This window comes from Cicer arietinum, chromosome 3 (assembly GCF_000331145.2).
Source record: "Cicer arietinum cultivar CDC Frontier isolate Library 1 chromosome 3, Cicar.CDCFrontier_v2.0, whole genome shotgun sequence".
Classification (NCBI taxonomy): Eukaryota; Viridiplantae; Streptophyta; class Magnoliopsida; order Fabales; family Fabaceae; genus Cicer; species Cicer arietinum.
In genome coordinates this window covers 69,289,683-69,306,709 of record NC_021162.2, presented here as the reverse complement: position 1 = coordinate 69,306,709, position 17,027 = coordinate 69,289,683, and the positions used below count along the sequence as shown (strand labels likewise).

The window sequence follows — 17,027 nt, the reverse complement described above, 5'->3', positions numbered from 1 at the left end:
GTGGGCTGGTACAGTCGTACAGGTGGTCACAAGTCACACTGGGAAACGAAAATATTAGTGATACGCTTTTTAATATAGGATAATTTTTAGGTATCCATGTCAAATATGTTTAACAAAAAAAAAAAACTAAATTATAGTAGCATGAGTTAAAATTACTTTTGTAAAAAAAGTCAAGTTAAAATTACCATGCAAGTGATAATAAAGTCACAAATTGAAATTAGTAATATATGATAAAATTGATCCATTTTTTTAATTAGAGATTTGTGTTTTTATTCGAAGTGAACTGAATAGGATGGTCGAATATGATGATTAGTAGGACAACATTTCGTTTTTGCGACATAGTGGTGTATGGAAACACTCTAATGTTCAAGTTAGTATAAAAACGAGTGAGAGTGGAGATTTGAGATAGATTATTTGTACTTTGACAGTATATAAACAACTACATTTATAGTGGAGCTAGAATATTATCGGGGCAAACAATTGCATCCCTTGACATATGTTGTGATGCAATTACCTCATTTGTCTCCTTCGACACATTTTAATTAGAATTGACAAGAGAATAAATAGTCTCGTTAAACTACTTAAAATAATAAATTGCTCCATGTGATGGAGAAATTACTTTGATACTAAGTTGATTATCCGATAATGTTTGTCAATCAGCTCTCAAAGTTTTACATGATAAGATCGCATTTTGCTGAAATTCATTGTTTCTCAAACTACTTGTGCTTTCTTTTGAGGAATCTCGCTAATGATTCACATACTAAATGTTGTCCTACTAATTCTCATGTTCGACCATCCTCCTCAGTTCACTTCGAACGATGATCTCAAATATTCTCTCTTACATTTGTCTATTGTATTAGATGGGGAGATTTTACGATGATGTTTGATAATGGTTGTTGGTATTCTCTAATTGAAGATTTACAACTGCAGTTACTAAGAACTTCATGGATATTAGGCATCCTATAGTTGTGTTGTTGTCAAGCGCTTTCAAAGCTATTGAATAAGTTCACTTTCAAAGCTATTGAATAAGTTCACTTTCAAAACTATTGAATAAGTTCACTCAATTACCGAATGCCTAAAGGCCCGTCGTCTGTTGAGGTGCTAAGTTTTAATTTAATCATATACATAAATATTTGATGTTTAAATAAATTTTAGATAGCTTAAAGGAACTACTAATGTTTAGTTGATTTATGTAAGAAATCAATTGATTACAAGTTAGTAGGTTTTTATAATCTTAATTACAATGAAGATAAAATTAAAAAGAAAAACACCCGTAGAGGTTGTCAATTTATTGTGAACAAAATAATCTCATGGTCCAACAAAATGCAAAACATGGTCGTTTGAGTGAATGATTGACAAAAATTCAAGGGATTATTAATTTACTTTCATGGACCACTGTGACATCATTTGTCTTTTTCAAGAGACCCAAACCAACATTTACTTGTAGAATTATAAAATACTTTTATAAATCATTTGAATACATATATTATTTTTACAAAATTAAATATATATATATATATATATATATATATATATATATATATATATATATATATGACATATGAGACCAAATATAAGTTCGTTTTCCAATTAGTAGATACACTAAATAATAATATTTATAAAAATATCCTTAATTGGTTTAGTAAACTTTTGTGTAATTGCTTAACTAAAATATTAATTAGAGGATATTTTGTTTCATTGAATTTTTTTGAAATTCTGAAAAATTTAATTTTAAAATTTTTAGAATAAATTTTATTTATTGAAAAGTTTAAAGCTGAAAAATGTGTATTGAAAAATTAAAATTTTAAAAATATGTACATATTTTATATGCAAGAATGTTTTTTTATTTATTTATAAATAAGATGATATAACTACCACGTAAACTTATATACAATTGTAAAGTTTGAGTTCGAACTCGAGACATTATGATTAACTTAACAATATAGATATTTGTCAATTGAACGAGAATTATGCATGAGAATTTTATATAACAACTTTTAAAAACGTGTCCCATAAAAAATAAAATAAAAAATGTGTATTAAAAAATTCATCATCAACTATATTCATACCTGATTTAAAAAAATATATTAAATTTAATTAATATTTTTATTATAAATATAATATTTAAAATAAAAAATTTAACTATTTTAAAATAATTATATTACATTTTGAAACTTTCAGTAAAACTGAAAATTTTCGAAACTTTTAAAATATAATACTTATTTAAAAAATTTAATTTATAAAATCTTCAAAAATTTAAATCGTTTGAAAACTTTGAAACTTTCGAAAAATCTACAAATTTTATATTTCAAATATTTCAGATTGCTGGAAAGTTTTAAAATTCTGAAAAATTTTCATTTTGAAATTTCCATGTTCAGGTAAAGTTTTGAAAATATGTAAATTTTGCAACAAAATTGTATTTTTTATGGAAGTGACTAGTATAGGTAGGAGGTGGTGAATAAAATATTCCTTTTAATTGTAGCATAGATAATTTTTTTAAAATGGGCCTGATAAAAAATATCTGTGAGGGCCCGTTATATATTGGCTCTTGGGTAACATAAAATAAAGGCCCATAGACAAACCAAATTAAAGAATCACAAAACCTTAAACCCTGTCTCCTTCCTTGACCCTCGCTCGTTCCTCGCCTCCGTCTTAGGTTTCTCTCTTTTGTTTTTCAACAAGGTATGCTTCTGATAACTCACGACGTCGTCACGAACTATTTTTTTTCTCTCCCACACCCTTGCTGATAATTTATGAATATGTGTATTTTTTTGTAGTGTCAAAGTTTCAGTCACCATGTATCTTCGATATTATATTAACGATAACGGTGACAAAGTCTACACTACTAAGGTAAATTCTTCTCAATCGAAGCTTCAATAAAAAACTGGAATTTTTTTCTCTCGATATTTTATTATTATCTTCTTCACTTCTTATTTATTTATTTGTAGTAGTCCTTTCTAGTAATAAAATTGCATTTAGTAGTGAGTAAAAGTTTGAGTGGTTTATTGATAAATCTTGAAGTTATACTTGAAAAAGTGACACTTGTTTTGTTGCGTTTCTCTGCAGAAAGAGTCACCGGTTGGGTTAGCTACGCAATCTGCTCATCCAGGTATTTTGATAAATTCAGTATACTTTTATTGCTTTGATCACTTTTGTAATATTTTTTAATTTATATTTTAAATATGAGTAAATGATTAAAAAATGGTTTTTCAATTTTCAATGCTGCTTCTTTGTTTTTGATTTCTGTATTGATTTATTGTTTCTTCTACCTCTGTTTTATGTAATGCATATGAATAAGAAATCATGTCTGTTCTTAAAGTATTAACTCAGAAGATTTTATCACTTTACTAACTACTCATTTTAGAGGAACCAATTTTCCTTTGTAACTTGGGCTCATGGTCATTTTGTGCTTCAGTTCTGTCGTTGTAATAGTGAAAGTTGGAACTAATTTGATCTAAGTACACCCATAGGAAGCTTGGAAAAATTTGTCAACAAATTTTTATAAAAAATATATTGCAATTAATACATTCTTTTTTCTTCAAAAAACAACTCCTTGAAATTAGGCATTGCATCTCAATTTTGCTGTCCTATCCTGTTTAACTTCTCGATACACATCTTTAAGTTTATAAGAAATTTTCTGTTAGTGAAGAATCATGAATTTATTTTAATTAAGTTCCTCTAAGTTAGAAGCTAATCCAAACCAAGCCCTATATCCTTTTTGCCTTAATCCATTAACTAAGAAACATAGTCATTAACGTGATGTTGGTTATACAACGTTACACACATACACAGAACAATAACATTATAATGTTCTGTCTTAAATAATGTCTACTGCTAACAATCTAACTTTAAGGATGTGTTTGCTGGTTTTTTGAGAGGAGGACGTCAGAGGATTAAGTCAATATTTGATATTTAACAAATAAAATAAAAGAACAACATGATATTACATCCTCATTTATCATGTTGTTTTTTCAATTTTTACAAAATATCAAATATATATAGACTTAGGCCTCCAAAGTCTTTCCCTCCAATACTCAACTTGCAAACAGACCCTCAAGGTTTATAACTGATACATTTTTCTTATTGGGGCTTCCATAGACATTTGTGGGATTCTTTTGTTGTTGGTCATTGAAAACAATTATTTGATGTAGAATTTGGTAGCTTAGTTTAGTTTTCTCTGTCTGTCATTTGCTAATAAAATGAGACAAATGTGTGAGGCAAATGTTTAGAATTGTTAAGTAATGGATACTTCATATATTTATTATGAAGGTCTGTTTTGTACTCCCCTGATTTTTCATTGGTGAAATCATCACTGCTTATTTAACATTACCCTTGTTGTGTTTTGACAACTATGACAAATACGGTCCAATATTAATTATTTACTGCTATTAGTGACTGTTTTTTAATTTTCCTGAACTGCAGCCCGGTTTTCACCTGATGACCAATTCTCAAGGCAAAGAATTCTTCTGAAGAAGCGACTTGGACTGCTACCAACCCAGCATCCAGCTCCAAAATATTGATATTCAAGCTATAGTTATTAATGTTATGCCTTCAGTACTAAGCAGTGTTTTCTAATCTAGAGCTGGTGTGAAGTAGTTGGATCATTTATGCTTTTTCTGTTTTTAACCGATTCCGTCAATATCTTGTCCAAATGAACAAAGTGGCGAATGATGAAATTCACTGATGAATGAATGATTTTGTATTGATGTTTGCCGTTTATATGTTATGATTAAAATTTTCTTTTACTTGAATTCTATTGTTTTGCATAATAGATGGCCGGTTTTGGGAGATTTTGAAACCAGATTAAAGTTTTAGACATAAAACCAGATTAAAGTTAACTTGTCCAACGTGCAACAAGAATGATAGTTATCAAAATGAATTTATAACATTAAAGATTAATAATGATGCTAATATTGAAGTAGTAGAAATTAATATAAAAACTTGTATATGCATAGCTAGAAACCAAATTTCAAGTTAATAGTTTCTTTAGCATTGTGAAAAAGTTCATTTCTTAATAAATATTTAATTAATAGTATAACATTTAATACTTGTATTATATAATATACTTCATTACCATTTAGTTCATAAAAAAAAAAGGCTAAATAGCATTAACAGTCTATTAATTTAATTTCAATTAATGTTTTAGTTCTTTATTTTTTTCTCTTATTTCTGATTTGATTATTTATTTTAATTTAAAGTGACAATTTGATTTTTTATGTTATAAAATGTCAACAATGTTATCTTTTTTTATTTATTTATGATAATTCAAAAATTCTATCAAAATTTTCAAACAAAACTCATATAATTAATTATCATCTTCAATATAATGTAAATTTATCAAATCTATAATTTGAATCTTTAAATAAATTCATTTTCATTCTTTATTTGATGTTGTTGAAGATAAAAATATGAGCTTATTTGAATATTTGAGTTATGCATTTGATGAAATTTGCATTATATTGAAGATGATAATTAATTTATGGATTTTGTTTAAATTTTTTGATAAATCTTTATAAAAAAAGGATAAAATTATTGATATTTTAAAATATGATCAAATTGTCATTTAAAATTAAAATAAAGGACTAAATCGAAAAAAAAAAACTAAAATATCACAATAATGACGGCTAACTTGAAAAAAAACATCTATTTAATAATAATAAGATTATAATGACTAAATCAATTATTTTCCTTTTTATTTTATTTTTGATAAATAACCAATCCTTGTATGCATTGATTTATAATTGACCAGTTTTATTAGATTATTTGGAAGATATATTTGATAGGAATTAAAAAATGAATAGAAGGACTTTTTTGGTAATAAAATTTGATGCGGATGACCAAGACGACTACTAGCTAGTTCAGACTCGCGCACTGATCAGTGTGGAAGTCGTTGCTTCGTTCGCGTATGTCATAGTCTCAATTCTCATCTATTATTCTCAATCTCAATTCTCAAATCTCTAACCGACGCTTTTCCGCGTCGAAGTCGTAAATGCGATTTGTATTTCCCTTCAAATTTTCTGATTCATAGCTGCAGAAATGGCCAGTAACCTACCAAAATTACTCTTACTGTTTTACGCTATTTCGATCTGCAACGCCGTCACCATTCCCGCTCCAATCTCTGATTCTCATCGTTCCGCTGCTTTAGAGATTTTCGATGCTTCCTCTTCCAGGTCAATTCAACCCTCTCCAAAATCCTCACGTGTTTTTTCATGCCTACTTTGGTTCAACCAATACACGCTTAGCTTACTTCTTATATTCTAGATATATTTATCCTTATATTATGCGTCTCATTAAATCTAAATAATCAAATATCGTTTCCTAGTGATTTAATTTCGTATAAATCAGTGTGAGCAGTGCAAAGTTGTAGTAGTATTAGTATAAGTTTATGAAACATAAATACTATTGAAACAGGCACTGGTGATAGTTTGAAAAAATGAATTTGTTGAGTGTAATCTCGGTGTCCGTGTGGGACACACCTTCGACTAGAGGTGTCTGACTTCGGGACAAACCTTCGATTAGAGGAGTCTGTACTGCAGGGAGTATAACTAGATTTTCGCCAATTTAAATTCTGATAAATATTGCTTTCGTACTCTCTGGCACAGTTTAATTATCGTTTTCTTTCGAAAAAAATGCACGGGAATTTTATTTTTAGCGTGATTTTGTCTTATTTGTTTGCAATGTAACATTCTGGTGTAAGCATATCCTTGAAATAAAATAACAGAAGATTATATTATAGCTCTGTCATCAACTAATATTTTGGGTTTGCACCACTTTGTTGAAATTTTTGGTTAGATAACTATGTAATTAAATTCATTTTTATTGTATTGTTATCTTATCAGTTTAGAAGACGCATATGAGGCTTTGAAAGTTTTTGAGATTCTTGCGATTGAGAATAAGCCTGATGTGAGTGCAACCACTTGTCAGAAGGTAGTGGAAAATCTTGGGCCGTCCTCTCGTCTGAAGGATTTGTTCTTTGCCTTAAAGGTCGATGGCATATTGAAATGCAAGGTTGATAGGGCTGTTTTTCAGGTAAATTTGTGGGATGATATTAGTATTATTTTATGATGAGACGAGTTCTGAACGTTAATGCTAGATTTTTTTGTTTTTGTAAAGGATATTGCTTCAAGACTTAAAGCTACCGTCAATGATGCAACTACTTTGGTCGACATGTACTATACAATTGGAAGTTTGGTTCTTATAAAGGTACTTAACTTGGTAAACTCAGTGGGCTGTTACATGAGCTTTAATTGGAATTCTCTGGGGATGCTGGGGTATTGTTGAAGATAATTTTCTTGACCTATCAACTCATAGTAAATTTGTCTCTCATCCTGCTTATCTAGTTGATAAGCACAAATTCTTCTGGTCCTTCTAGTATTCTCCAAATATGCCTTTTTTCTTTTAGTATACTATTTTTGTAGTGGAAGTGTCTCCTCAATTGAATACTACAAATTTTTAATTGTGACTTGCAAATTGAAATGTTATTACATTTCATTATGGTTGTTTTCTGCTTTTGATATTCCCTTTCTCTGTTTCCAGGATCAGGCACCTGATGTTGATGTGCTTCTTGCTGATGCTGATGGGATTTTCCATTCAATAAAGGTCTGTTTTCATTATCTTTGGTATAGAGTAATGTGGGGACTTTGGTCTGCTACAGGATAACTACCATATTGGTCCCATCTAATATGCTGATAGAAGATTCATATTAAGAACTGAACTGCACCCTTTCCAGTTTTATTTGTTTCACTTCATGACTTACATAAGATTTTGGTTGCTGCTTCAATTGCACTTCAAACTGTCATGTCTGTTGTGACGTCATTGTCATGTCCTTCACTATTGGCAGGCGTTGAGCCAAAGTGATGGAAGATGGCGCTACAGTTCTGATAATCCAGAGTCTAGTACCTCTGCTGCTGGTAATGATATATATGGAAATATGCTGAGGTTCTAATTCTTGCTTAACAATACTTTTTGCGCTGAAACTGGCAATGCAGAATCCCTCGAACTATTGCTGTTTACCTATAATGACAAATTAAGCTATTCATGCATTCCACAGGATTAGCACTTGAAGCACTAGCCGGAGTGATCTCATTAGCATCTTCTGAAATTGATCAGTCTAGGGTAATGTTCTGAGTCTTAAATTGGTTAGTTGAATTGCTTCTGTACTTTAAATTTTAAAGCTTGTTTAGTTGAAAAGTTTTATATGTGGTCTAGAAAGTCATAGGTTTAATTATTTGCATTATTGTATTATGATATGCAAGATTCTTGTCAAGATTTTTCATTAGAATATTTGTAAACTAATCAAAACCAGCTGGGGATTGTTGAATGAAAATGAAAATAAGTGGGGGAAAAGTGATGGAAAAAAAGCAATGCTGAAAAATCTGATGTTAAATTTACTAGCACTCCATTTTTCTGAAAATTCATCTGTTTACATGCTTTTGTTGTTTATAATGCATCATGGAAACATACTTTGTCTTGGGCCTCCTGGTACTTCTATCAATATCTTGAATTAGTTTCTTATTGTCAGGTAAATACGGTGAAAAGTGATATACTGAAGCTTTTTGACAGCATCCAGAAATATGGTATGGGTAAATTTGCTTTTACCTTATCCAAATTTATAATTGTTAATGTACATTTATAAAATTAGATTTCCTTTGCATGGGTGTATCAGCCATGGTAACCATTAATAGAGCTTTTCTTTGATAAATGGTACATTCTAAACATAGGATTTCTTTTAATCTTGGGGTATATCAGATTATCTCTTTATTTCATTTTTAGTCCCTGTAGTTTTTTTTTTATACAATTTTTAAGCCCTACAAAATTATGCTGCAAGTATTTTTAGTTCTTGATGGAACAAAAGATGTTTAACTGTCCTTCCACAAAATTTTAGAATTTTTAACTTATGATGAATTAAATATGAATTTTTTAAACGTCATAAACTCAAGTTAAAGTAACGAAAATATGAATCTAGAAATCGAATTTTGAGATTATCTTTTGTGGATGAACTTTTTATAATTATGTAAACATGTTGATGTTGCAACAGAGACTAAAGCTACTTGTATGATAATTTTGTAGAGTTAAAAATGTAATTTTTTTTTATAGAGACTTAAAATGAAAATTTGAAATTTTATAGATTAAAACTTTATTTAACCCTTTTAATTATAAATTTGTAATCAATTTTTTTTCCTTCTATCTTTAGGATTTTGGGGTGTTGTATATGTATAAGGATTAGTACATGTCTTTCTTTTATCATCAAATCATCAATCATATAAGACCATACTCATAATTTTAAGTACTTATACTTTCGCTTCTCTCTTTATTATTAGAAACCTTTAACTTCATCAAATGGGATTTGTTATTAGCTATTATCATTGATCAAGTTATTATCCCACTTTCATGAATTAAGTGACATGGAGATATAAGACACGTCTCCTTAAGGGTGTGTCTGGTTCAGGGGAGGGGATGAATTTTAATGGTTTTGTGTTTGGTTCAAGGGGAGAGGAGGGATTTAAATGGTTTTTTAGTTATACGGAGCTCCTCCCCTTCCCTTCAAATCCCCCGAAAATGGAGGGAGAGCAAAAACCACTTTAGGAGGAGTTTTGCGCCCTCCCCTCCCCTCCATCTACCTTCAACCAAACACCTTAAAATGCTTGGGTCTTGACGGCCCATTTTTTGTGGCAATCAAGTTCTATATATGTTGCTGGGCTGGGTATAGGATTAGTCATTTCATGTTAGCTTCAGTGTGTTACGAAATCCTGCTGGGTGTTGTCTGACAACATTATGTGACTTAATCTGCTGCAAAACTTTTAGTCATTAAAAAAACTTGTCTATCTCTCCAAAAAATCGATTTATTCCCCTAAAGTTTATCTAATTTTTTGCTGTTGATTGTTGTAATAACTGGCCAGGCCTTGCCACTTTTAATGCAACATGCTTCATCCTAGTGAGATCATACTGCTCTTAGATGAACATTTTATCTTTTTGCAGACGATGGAACATTTTATTTTGATGAGAAGTTTGGTGGTGGTCGCGAGCATCAGGGTTCTCTTACCACAACTTCTTCAGTTATTCGAGGGGTTACATCATTTGCTGCTGTAACTTCTGGAAAAATCGATGTATGTGAATCGTAAGTGATTGCTCTCTTATTTTTAAATCTACTTGAATTTTTCGTTGATGCTTTGGCTTTTATTACCAGCTTCCAGGGGATAAAATATTGGGTCTAGCAAACTTTTTTCTAGCCATTGGAGTCCCAGGAAGTGCCAAGGACTTCTTCAATCAAGTTGAATCATTAGCTCTTCTGGAGAGCAAAAGGCAAGTGCTTATTGAGGAAAAATCTGTAATTTTAGTAAAGATTTATAGTGGTGTCTTTTTTCTCTCTTGTTTCTTATTCTTTGCTGATACCTTGACATCTTAATAATATTCAGTAACAACATGCGGTTTGAATTTCTTGTTTTGGTGTGCAGGGTTCCCATCCCATTGGTGCTGTCACTTCCTGCAACAGTCTATTCATTGTCCAAAGAAGATCAGCTTAAGGTAAGTAATGAAGTTAAAGTCTTTAAAGTCCTTATTTTGGTAGTCTTATAATTCGCAGTCCATAGTAAGTTAGGAATGCGAAAGGATAGTTGATAGTGCACACTGGTTTTCAGTCCCAATGCCTTACATCATTTGCAAATTCTTTTTAACAAAGAAGGACGGAGAATAGACTGTAGCATAACTAGTGTTCGGTCTTTATCCGTTTTGGGCCTCAATCACCCTGTTAGATTATGTTTTACCACTTTTTCTGTCAGAAAATATGTTGTTTGACTCAAATCTATAAAAGATTACTGCTACAGTTCTTAGTTCCAGTTAGGCTTGCTGTCACAGTAGGCTACTGGTTATTATTACTTATTAGTTCTTTCATTTTCAAAATCTCCTTTTAAATTCTTCATGTTACACTTTCCTATGTGCCATTGTTTATTATTGTTATGGAGCTTAACAAACTCTTCCCCCATTTCTTGCTTGTCAATTCTTTTACTTGCAATAGTACATTAACATCGCATGCATCAGTTGGCTGCATCGATTATTCTTCAGTACTTCGATGATTGTGCAGCTGTTCACTTCGGAAAATATGACAAATTTCTATTTCAAAATTAACCAGGTTAGGGTGAATACAGTACTTGGTTCAGCCGCACCACCTCTAACAGTTAAGCTTGTCCGAGCTTTTCACACTGACGCCAAAGGTTCGGCCATTATTGCAGACAAGGTGAGTGACATGTCAATGATTATTTTTAGGAGTGGATGTAGTAAAGTAAATTGGATTATGGGATTCTTTATTATCTCTGGTGTGTGCTATTATCAATTTTTTGAATATACTGCCCATATTGTGTACTACAGGAGCTCCAGTATGATCAAAGTAGTGGACTTCATGTCATGGGTGTTTTCCCAGATAATGTCGATGTGGGAACTTATGTGTTTGTTTTTGAGGTATTCGTGTATGTTTATTTAGTGACAATTTTCCTTTCAGTTCCATCAAGGTGTATTTATTTTTGTATCTTCTTGTTACTTATAATGTTTTAAGCCTATTTTGTAGATGGTGCTTCATGATTCTGGTAGTGAAAATATTTATGCTACTGGAGGGCAAATTCATGTGCCAATATATGTCACTGGCATTGCTGAAGTTAGCAACGCAGAGATTGCAGTTCTTGACAGTGATCTTGGAAGTGATGCAACCCAAAAAAAGTAGGTTTCTATTAATGGTTTTAAAAAATCTTTGAATTTTTTTTGCAATTATATTCAGGATCAGTTCACTTAATTATCAGTTAGTATGTCTGATTGTCATATCATATGTTTGCCATTTTATTTTTATGTTGTGTTTGAAGTCCGAGCTGAATACCATTACATTTAAATCTTAGTGTTGTATTTCTGTTAGCAATTCTATTAATTATGTTTTTATTTCTTTATTTCAATTCTTAATATTTTTTATGCAGGCTAGATTTGGCTGGAACTGATGTTGTTTCGCTCTCAGCTAACCACCTTCAAAAGTTGCGTTTTTCTTTCCAGTTGATTACGCCTCGTGGCCATGCCTTTAAGCCACGCCAGGTTTGTAGTTGTTGCATTAGACCTTTTAAATGATGTCATTTCAATGGTCTCTTTATTAAACATGTGTTCTTCTGCAGGTTTTGCTTAAGTTGAGGCACGAGAAAACGTATGAACACATCTTTGTGGTTGGAAATACCGGCAAGAAGTTCGAGATTATTCTTGTTAAGTTTCTCATATTGTATTTTTCATTGTCTAGGTTAAGATGTCTATTCTCGTGTACTTCTTGAGTTGGATTTTCTGTTTAAGTGCCAAACTGCTACCATTCTAAATATTAGAAATCAAGTAAACATAGAGTGGTAAAGGAATGTGCTGGTTTTAATACGACGTGGCTCTAACCACTTGTAAGTGAGGGTTTTCTTAATCTATTAGGCGGGAACTACATGCAGTTAAATATAAATCAGCATCCCCTAATTGCTTTTGAGCTGGACTGGGATTGGGGGGCTTATAATTGTGTCACCTGATGTTTTAGCGAAGGCTGTATAGGTCACATCATTCTCATCTACTACCCATATATAGTTTTAGTTTTACTCACATTTGTAATTTTGTTTCTTAGGATTTTCTTGGCTTGGTGGACAAGTTTTATTATCTCTCGGGCAGATATGACATTGAGCTGACTGTTGGTGATGCTGTCATGGTATCATGCACTACTTGATTTGGTTTGTTTCCCCTCTTCCCATAATACCAAAAGGCAATCTGAACAAAAACTATTTATGATTTCAGGAGAACTCTTTCTTGCGGCCACTTGGTTTTGTAGAATTAGATCTTCCAGAAGCACCTGAGAAGGCAACACGTCTTCCTCCACTACCTGTTGATCCTTACTCAAGATATGGGCCAAAGGCAGAGATAGCTCACTTGTTTAGGGCTCCTGAAAAGCGACCACCGCAGAATCTCTCTTTCGCTTTCTTAATTCTGACTCTTTTGCCATTCATTGGCTTTTTGGTAGGGGTAAGTCCTATCATAATCCACCCTAGAAAATGGCACACAAATAGGTTGGCACCTTTAAGTATAAGGCAGTGGATGTAATGGCAATAATAGAAAAATTGGAAAGAGAAAGTCCAGTGGAAGTTATCTAGAAATGTTAATTATTTTTATTGCATGCGTTAATATATAGGTATACTCCACTTATATATAGGAAGGTTGGGCAGTATAGGCCTGATTTTCTTGGCACATTCCTCAAGTGTTGTTGTATCTTTGAAGTTACTTGAACAAAATCATGATTTAGCTGTCTTGTTTTTTTCTTCTTCTTATTTTTACATATTTCTGTATATTAGTTAACTTTTGTGACTGTCTTTGACATAATTCACAGCTATTACGCTTGGGGGTGAACTTCAAGAACTTTCCTTCTTCAGCAGTGCCCACTACATATGCCATCCTATTTCATCTTGGCATTGCCGCTGTTCTATTGCTTTATGTACTTTTCTGGTTGAAGGTATGCCATCCTATTCCATCTTGGCATTGTCGACGTTCCCTTATTGAATATGTTTGTCAGTTTCTTCTGTTGTGATAATTATTCATCCATGTAAAGTAGTAACAATGATTAAATAATATGCTCGACTCGCAGAGCTGGTGAGAATGATCGATGATTGGTTTTTCAGTTTTTGGTGGAACTATGTTCAATTTCTGTCTCTTCTGGCAGAATTATATTGTCCTTTTTCAATATAAAGTGCTCGTCTCTTTGACATTTTTGCTATTGTGCAGCTGGACTTGTTCACGACACTCAAAGTTTTCGGGTTCTTGGGAGCTTTTCTGATGTTAGTGGGTCATAGAATTCTTTCCCATCTTGCTTCAACATCAGCTAAGCTGAAGTCTGCATGAGTAAAAGGAAGATTGTCTATTTATAACGAGATGGCATATTTATAAAGCGATGGCATGATTATCTGAGTTTTTCACTAAAAGAATGGTACTAATCCAATTTTGTAGGACCTTTGTTGTAGCCCGTTATAATTTAGAGAATTCAATCATATCGAAAAGAGAAAAGCTTTGTCTTGATCTTACTTTATCTTGATGAAAGCCATTACAACCGTGTTTTAGCATATCGCAGCTCTCCATGATATGGTAGGCATAGCTTCTTTATTTAATTTTTTCTATACTTTTCTTTTCCTTTTAAACTCTTTCACAGTCCAATATCATGTATTCTCTAGCTACATATAGTCAGTATTGGATTCTATATATCATGAAGTGTTTTGGTAGTATCTACAAGTGTCTAATATATATATATATATATATATATATATATATATATATAAAAAATATATAATGGTATTTATTAGAGAATGAACAATTTTTAATTAATTTTGTTATTTTATAAATTAGACGTAATTACAATTATACCATTAAAGAAAAGTAACATTTTCTATAATTTTTTATTTTCAATAAAATTTTATTTTTAATTTCTATAATTTTCTTTTCCGATACCAACATACATAAGCGGTTTCAGACTACCAATTCCCTGAGTTTTATCATTAACTGGTTGCATAATTTCCAAAACAATTTTGTCTAATATATATATATATATATATATATATATATATATATAAACAACATATAATGGAATTTATTCTAATACCATTTCTAATACCCTTATTCAACTTATTGACACATTCAAAATCAAGAATATAAAAGTCTAAAATATCTCTACATATATCATATTATTTATTAACCACTTTGACACACTACTTTATCCATCACACTATCTATTAATCAATGTACTATTTACTTTATCTATCTTTTTCCATCATTTTTCCATTATATTTCTCAATTACAAAATTTAAATCTTATTAACTTTCATCTTGCATCATGAATTTAAATCTTATCACTGAAAAATATAAAAACACTAGATAAATATATGTTTTTTTTTTAATTAAAGACAAATATATGTTATTGATTCATAAAAAAATATGAGACACATATTTAACTGTTATAAATATAAAAAGATACAGGACAAATATTTACCACTAATAAACATAAAAAATTCGGAATAAATATTTATTATTGATACATAAAAAATGTGACACATATTTGTCACATTAAAAAAAATCACGTATAAACACTTATCACCGACTAATATAAAAAACACATAATTAATATTTATTATTGATATATAAAAACAACACAAGACAAATATTTGTTACGAATAAATATAAAAAAATCCCCGATACATATTTATCACTTAAAAATATAAAAAATACGGGACATATATATCACCGATAAATATAAAAAAAAAAATACATGACACGTATTTGTCACAGATAAATATAAAAAAATATGAGACAAATATATATCATTGATAAATAAAAACAACACGGAAAAAATATTTATCCCGAATAAATATAAAAAAACACGAGATACAAATTTGTCACCGATGAAATATAAACGAAATATGAGAGAAACATTTGTCATTAATAAATATTAAAAATACTCACAAAATTAATATTTATTATTGATAGATAAAAAAAATGAAACAAATATTTGTCATTAATATAAAAAATACGAGTTACATATTTATAATCGATAAATATAAAAAAGTTACGGGACCAATATTTATTTCGGTGCATAAAAAACGCAGTGACAAATATATGAATACTTAAAAACCAAATCATGATTAAATAAGTATTGTTATTGTCTTTTACTCTTTTTCTTTTACATTCCATGACAAAGAAGTAAACAATTAATTTTGTTTATTATTTTTAGATTTTACATATGAATTTTGTAGAATATGCACATGCATATAACTTTGAAGCTCTTCACTTATGTGGCGACAACTAACTTTGAAGCTCTTCACTTATGTGGCGACAAGAGTGATAAATTGTTAGATGAATCAAATATGATCACAAAAATAAGAATTCAATAGTGATAATTTTATATTTGAAAAATCAAATCTATTTTAAATTTGTGATAATTAATCGGAATAATTTGATTTGTGTTTCTAAAATAAATAAAAAGTCATTTGTGTCTATGACATATAATTTTTGTAAAATCTTTTATTATACCAAAAGTTTATAAGGTTATTGATAGTCATGACTTTAATTATTTATGTATTGTGGATTAACTATTCTTTTAAGTTTAACTTAATATTTATCTTTATTGCATAATAATTTGATCGTGTATATTTCAACTACAATATTAGACTTTGATTATATTAAATTATAAACTATTAACAATACAATATTATAATTTATTTGAATATTTGTAAAAAACAATTATTTATGTAATTATCTAATTAAATGAACTATTTAAAATAATATATTATATTTATTCATATAATGTTTAAAATCCACAATATCGATAATAAGACCGAATATTCCATGTTTTAAGAGTTAATATGGTGACAATTATTCCATATTTTAATAGTTAATATGATTATAGTTGTTCACCGACGTGTACACGGTTAGAGACCAAATTTATAGAATGTATTATTGTGGATGTAATATAACACTTGTATTATAAATCATACGTTTTTTTGTTTGTTAAAAACCCTAGACATTTGTGTCCAATTTTCCATGCTAAACAACATTGATATTAAATTTTGAGCTTTATTTTTATCTAAAAATTTGAACAAGCCATGTGTTCAATCTAGTTTAACGTTATCTGTTGATTATACAGTGTTATAGACACGGGTGCATTGTGCACTTCTTTCAATTTTATGGACTAGAGTCCAGTTCTTAATTTATTCAATCATCAACTTTTAAAACAAATGTCTTCTTTAAATAACATTTAGTTATAGTCCTATTCTTGTTTGTCTGAATGCTCACAAACACATATTTTAAGTAGTATATAATAAAAATAATAGTACATTTTTTAAAGGCTGAGTAAATTCATTTTTGAAGGGTCCAGAAGCAAATTTTATAAACTTTAAGCTATTAATACAGTATTTAAACTTAATTAACTTTTTTTCAATTCAGCAAATTTTATGAATTTTGAGTTATACTTTTTTCAATTATTTATTCTCGAATTTTAAT

At 30.0% G+C, this 17,027-nt stretch overlaps 2 protein-coding genes across 3 annotated transcripts; both read left to right on the top strand.

Moving 5' to 3' along the window:
• The first annotated feature begins 2,563 nt into the window (after positions 1 to 2,563).
• LOC101492406 (H/ACA ribonucleoprotein complex subunit 3-like protein) lies at positions 2,564 to 4,745 on the top strand. Its single transcript, XM_004493734.4, has 4 exons — positions 2,564 to 2,682; positions 2,778 to 2,850; positions 3,067 to 3,109; positions 4,423 to 4,745. The coding sequence occupies exons 2-4, from the start codon at positions 2,797 to 2,799 to the stop codon at positions 4,518 to 4,520; spliced, it is 195 nt and encodes a 64-aa protein (XP_004493791.1). The 5' UTR covers positions 2,564 to 2,682; positions 2,778 to 2,796; the 3' UTR covers positions 4,521 to 4,745.
• A 1,070-nt stretch (positions 4,746 to 5,815) lies between these two features.
• Positions 5,816 to 14,261, top strand: LOC101491839 (dolichyl-diphosphooligosaccharide--protein glycosyltransferase subunit 2-like). Of its 2 annotated transcripts, none has more exons than XM_004493732.4 (19): positions 5,816 to 6,170; positions 6,840 to 7,029; positions 7,114 to 7,203; positions 7,537 to 7,599; positions 7,841 to 7,910; positions 8,051 to 8,115; positions 8,522 to 8,582; positions 9,979 to 10,106; positions 10,187 to 10,302; positions 10,455 to 10,524; positions 11,129 to 11,233; positions 11,365 to 11,454; positions 11,561 to 11,709; positions 11,958 to 12,069; positions 12,147 to 12,230; positions 12,623 to 12,703; positions 12,790 to 13,014; positions 13,376 to 13,498; positions 13,768 to 14,261. In XM_004493732.4, exons 1-19 carry the CDS (start codon positions 6,037 to 6,039, stop codon positions 13,882 to 13,884), a joined length of 2,073 nt encoding a protein of 690 aa, XP_004493789.1. In that variant the 5' UTR covers positions 5,816 to 6,036; the 3' UTR covers positions 13,885 to 14,261. The 2 variants fall into 2 exon arrangements, with proteins under 2 accessions (XP_004493789.1, XP_004493790.1); XM_004493733.4 differs by having other exon boundaries at positions 5,817 to 6,170; positions 8,522 to 8,576.
• Positions 14,262 to 17,027: the final 2,766 nt, after the last annotated feature.

Bases quoted from the DNA above. Each gene is read 5' to 3' on its own strand.
- LOC101492406 (XM_004493734.4), top strand. From the start codon at position 2,797: ATGTATCTTCGATATTATATTAACGATAACGGTGACAAAGTCTACACT. The intron at 2,851-3,066 runs GTAAATTCTTCT...GTTTCTCTGCAG, and splicing joins ACAAAGTCTACACTACTAAG to AAAGAGTCACCGGTTGGGTT. The intron at 3,110-4,422 runs GTATTTTGATAA...CCTGAACTGCAG, and splicing joins TACGCAATCTGCTCATCCAG to CCCGGTTTTCACCTGATGAC.
- LOC101491839 (XM_004493732.4), top strand. From the start codon at position 6,037: ATGGCCAGTAACCTACCAAAATTACTCTTACTGTTTTACGCTATTTCG. The intron at 12,704-12,789 runs GTATCATGCACT...TTATGATTTCAG, and splicing joins CTGTTGGTGATGCTGTCATG to GAGAACTCTTTCTTGCGGCC. The intron at 13,499-13,767 runs GTATGCCATCCT...GCTATTGTGCAG, and splicing joins ATGTACTTTTCTGGTTGAAG to CTGGACTTGTTCACGACACT.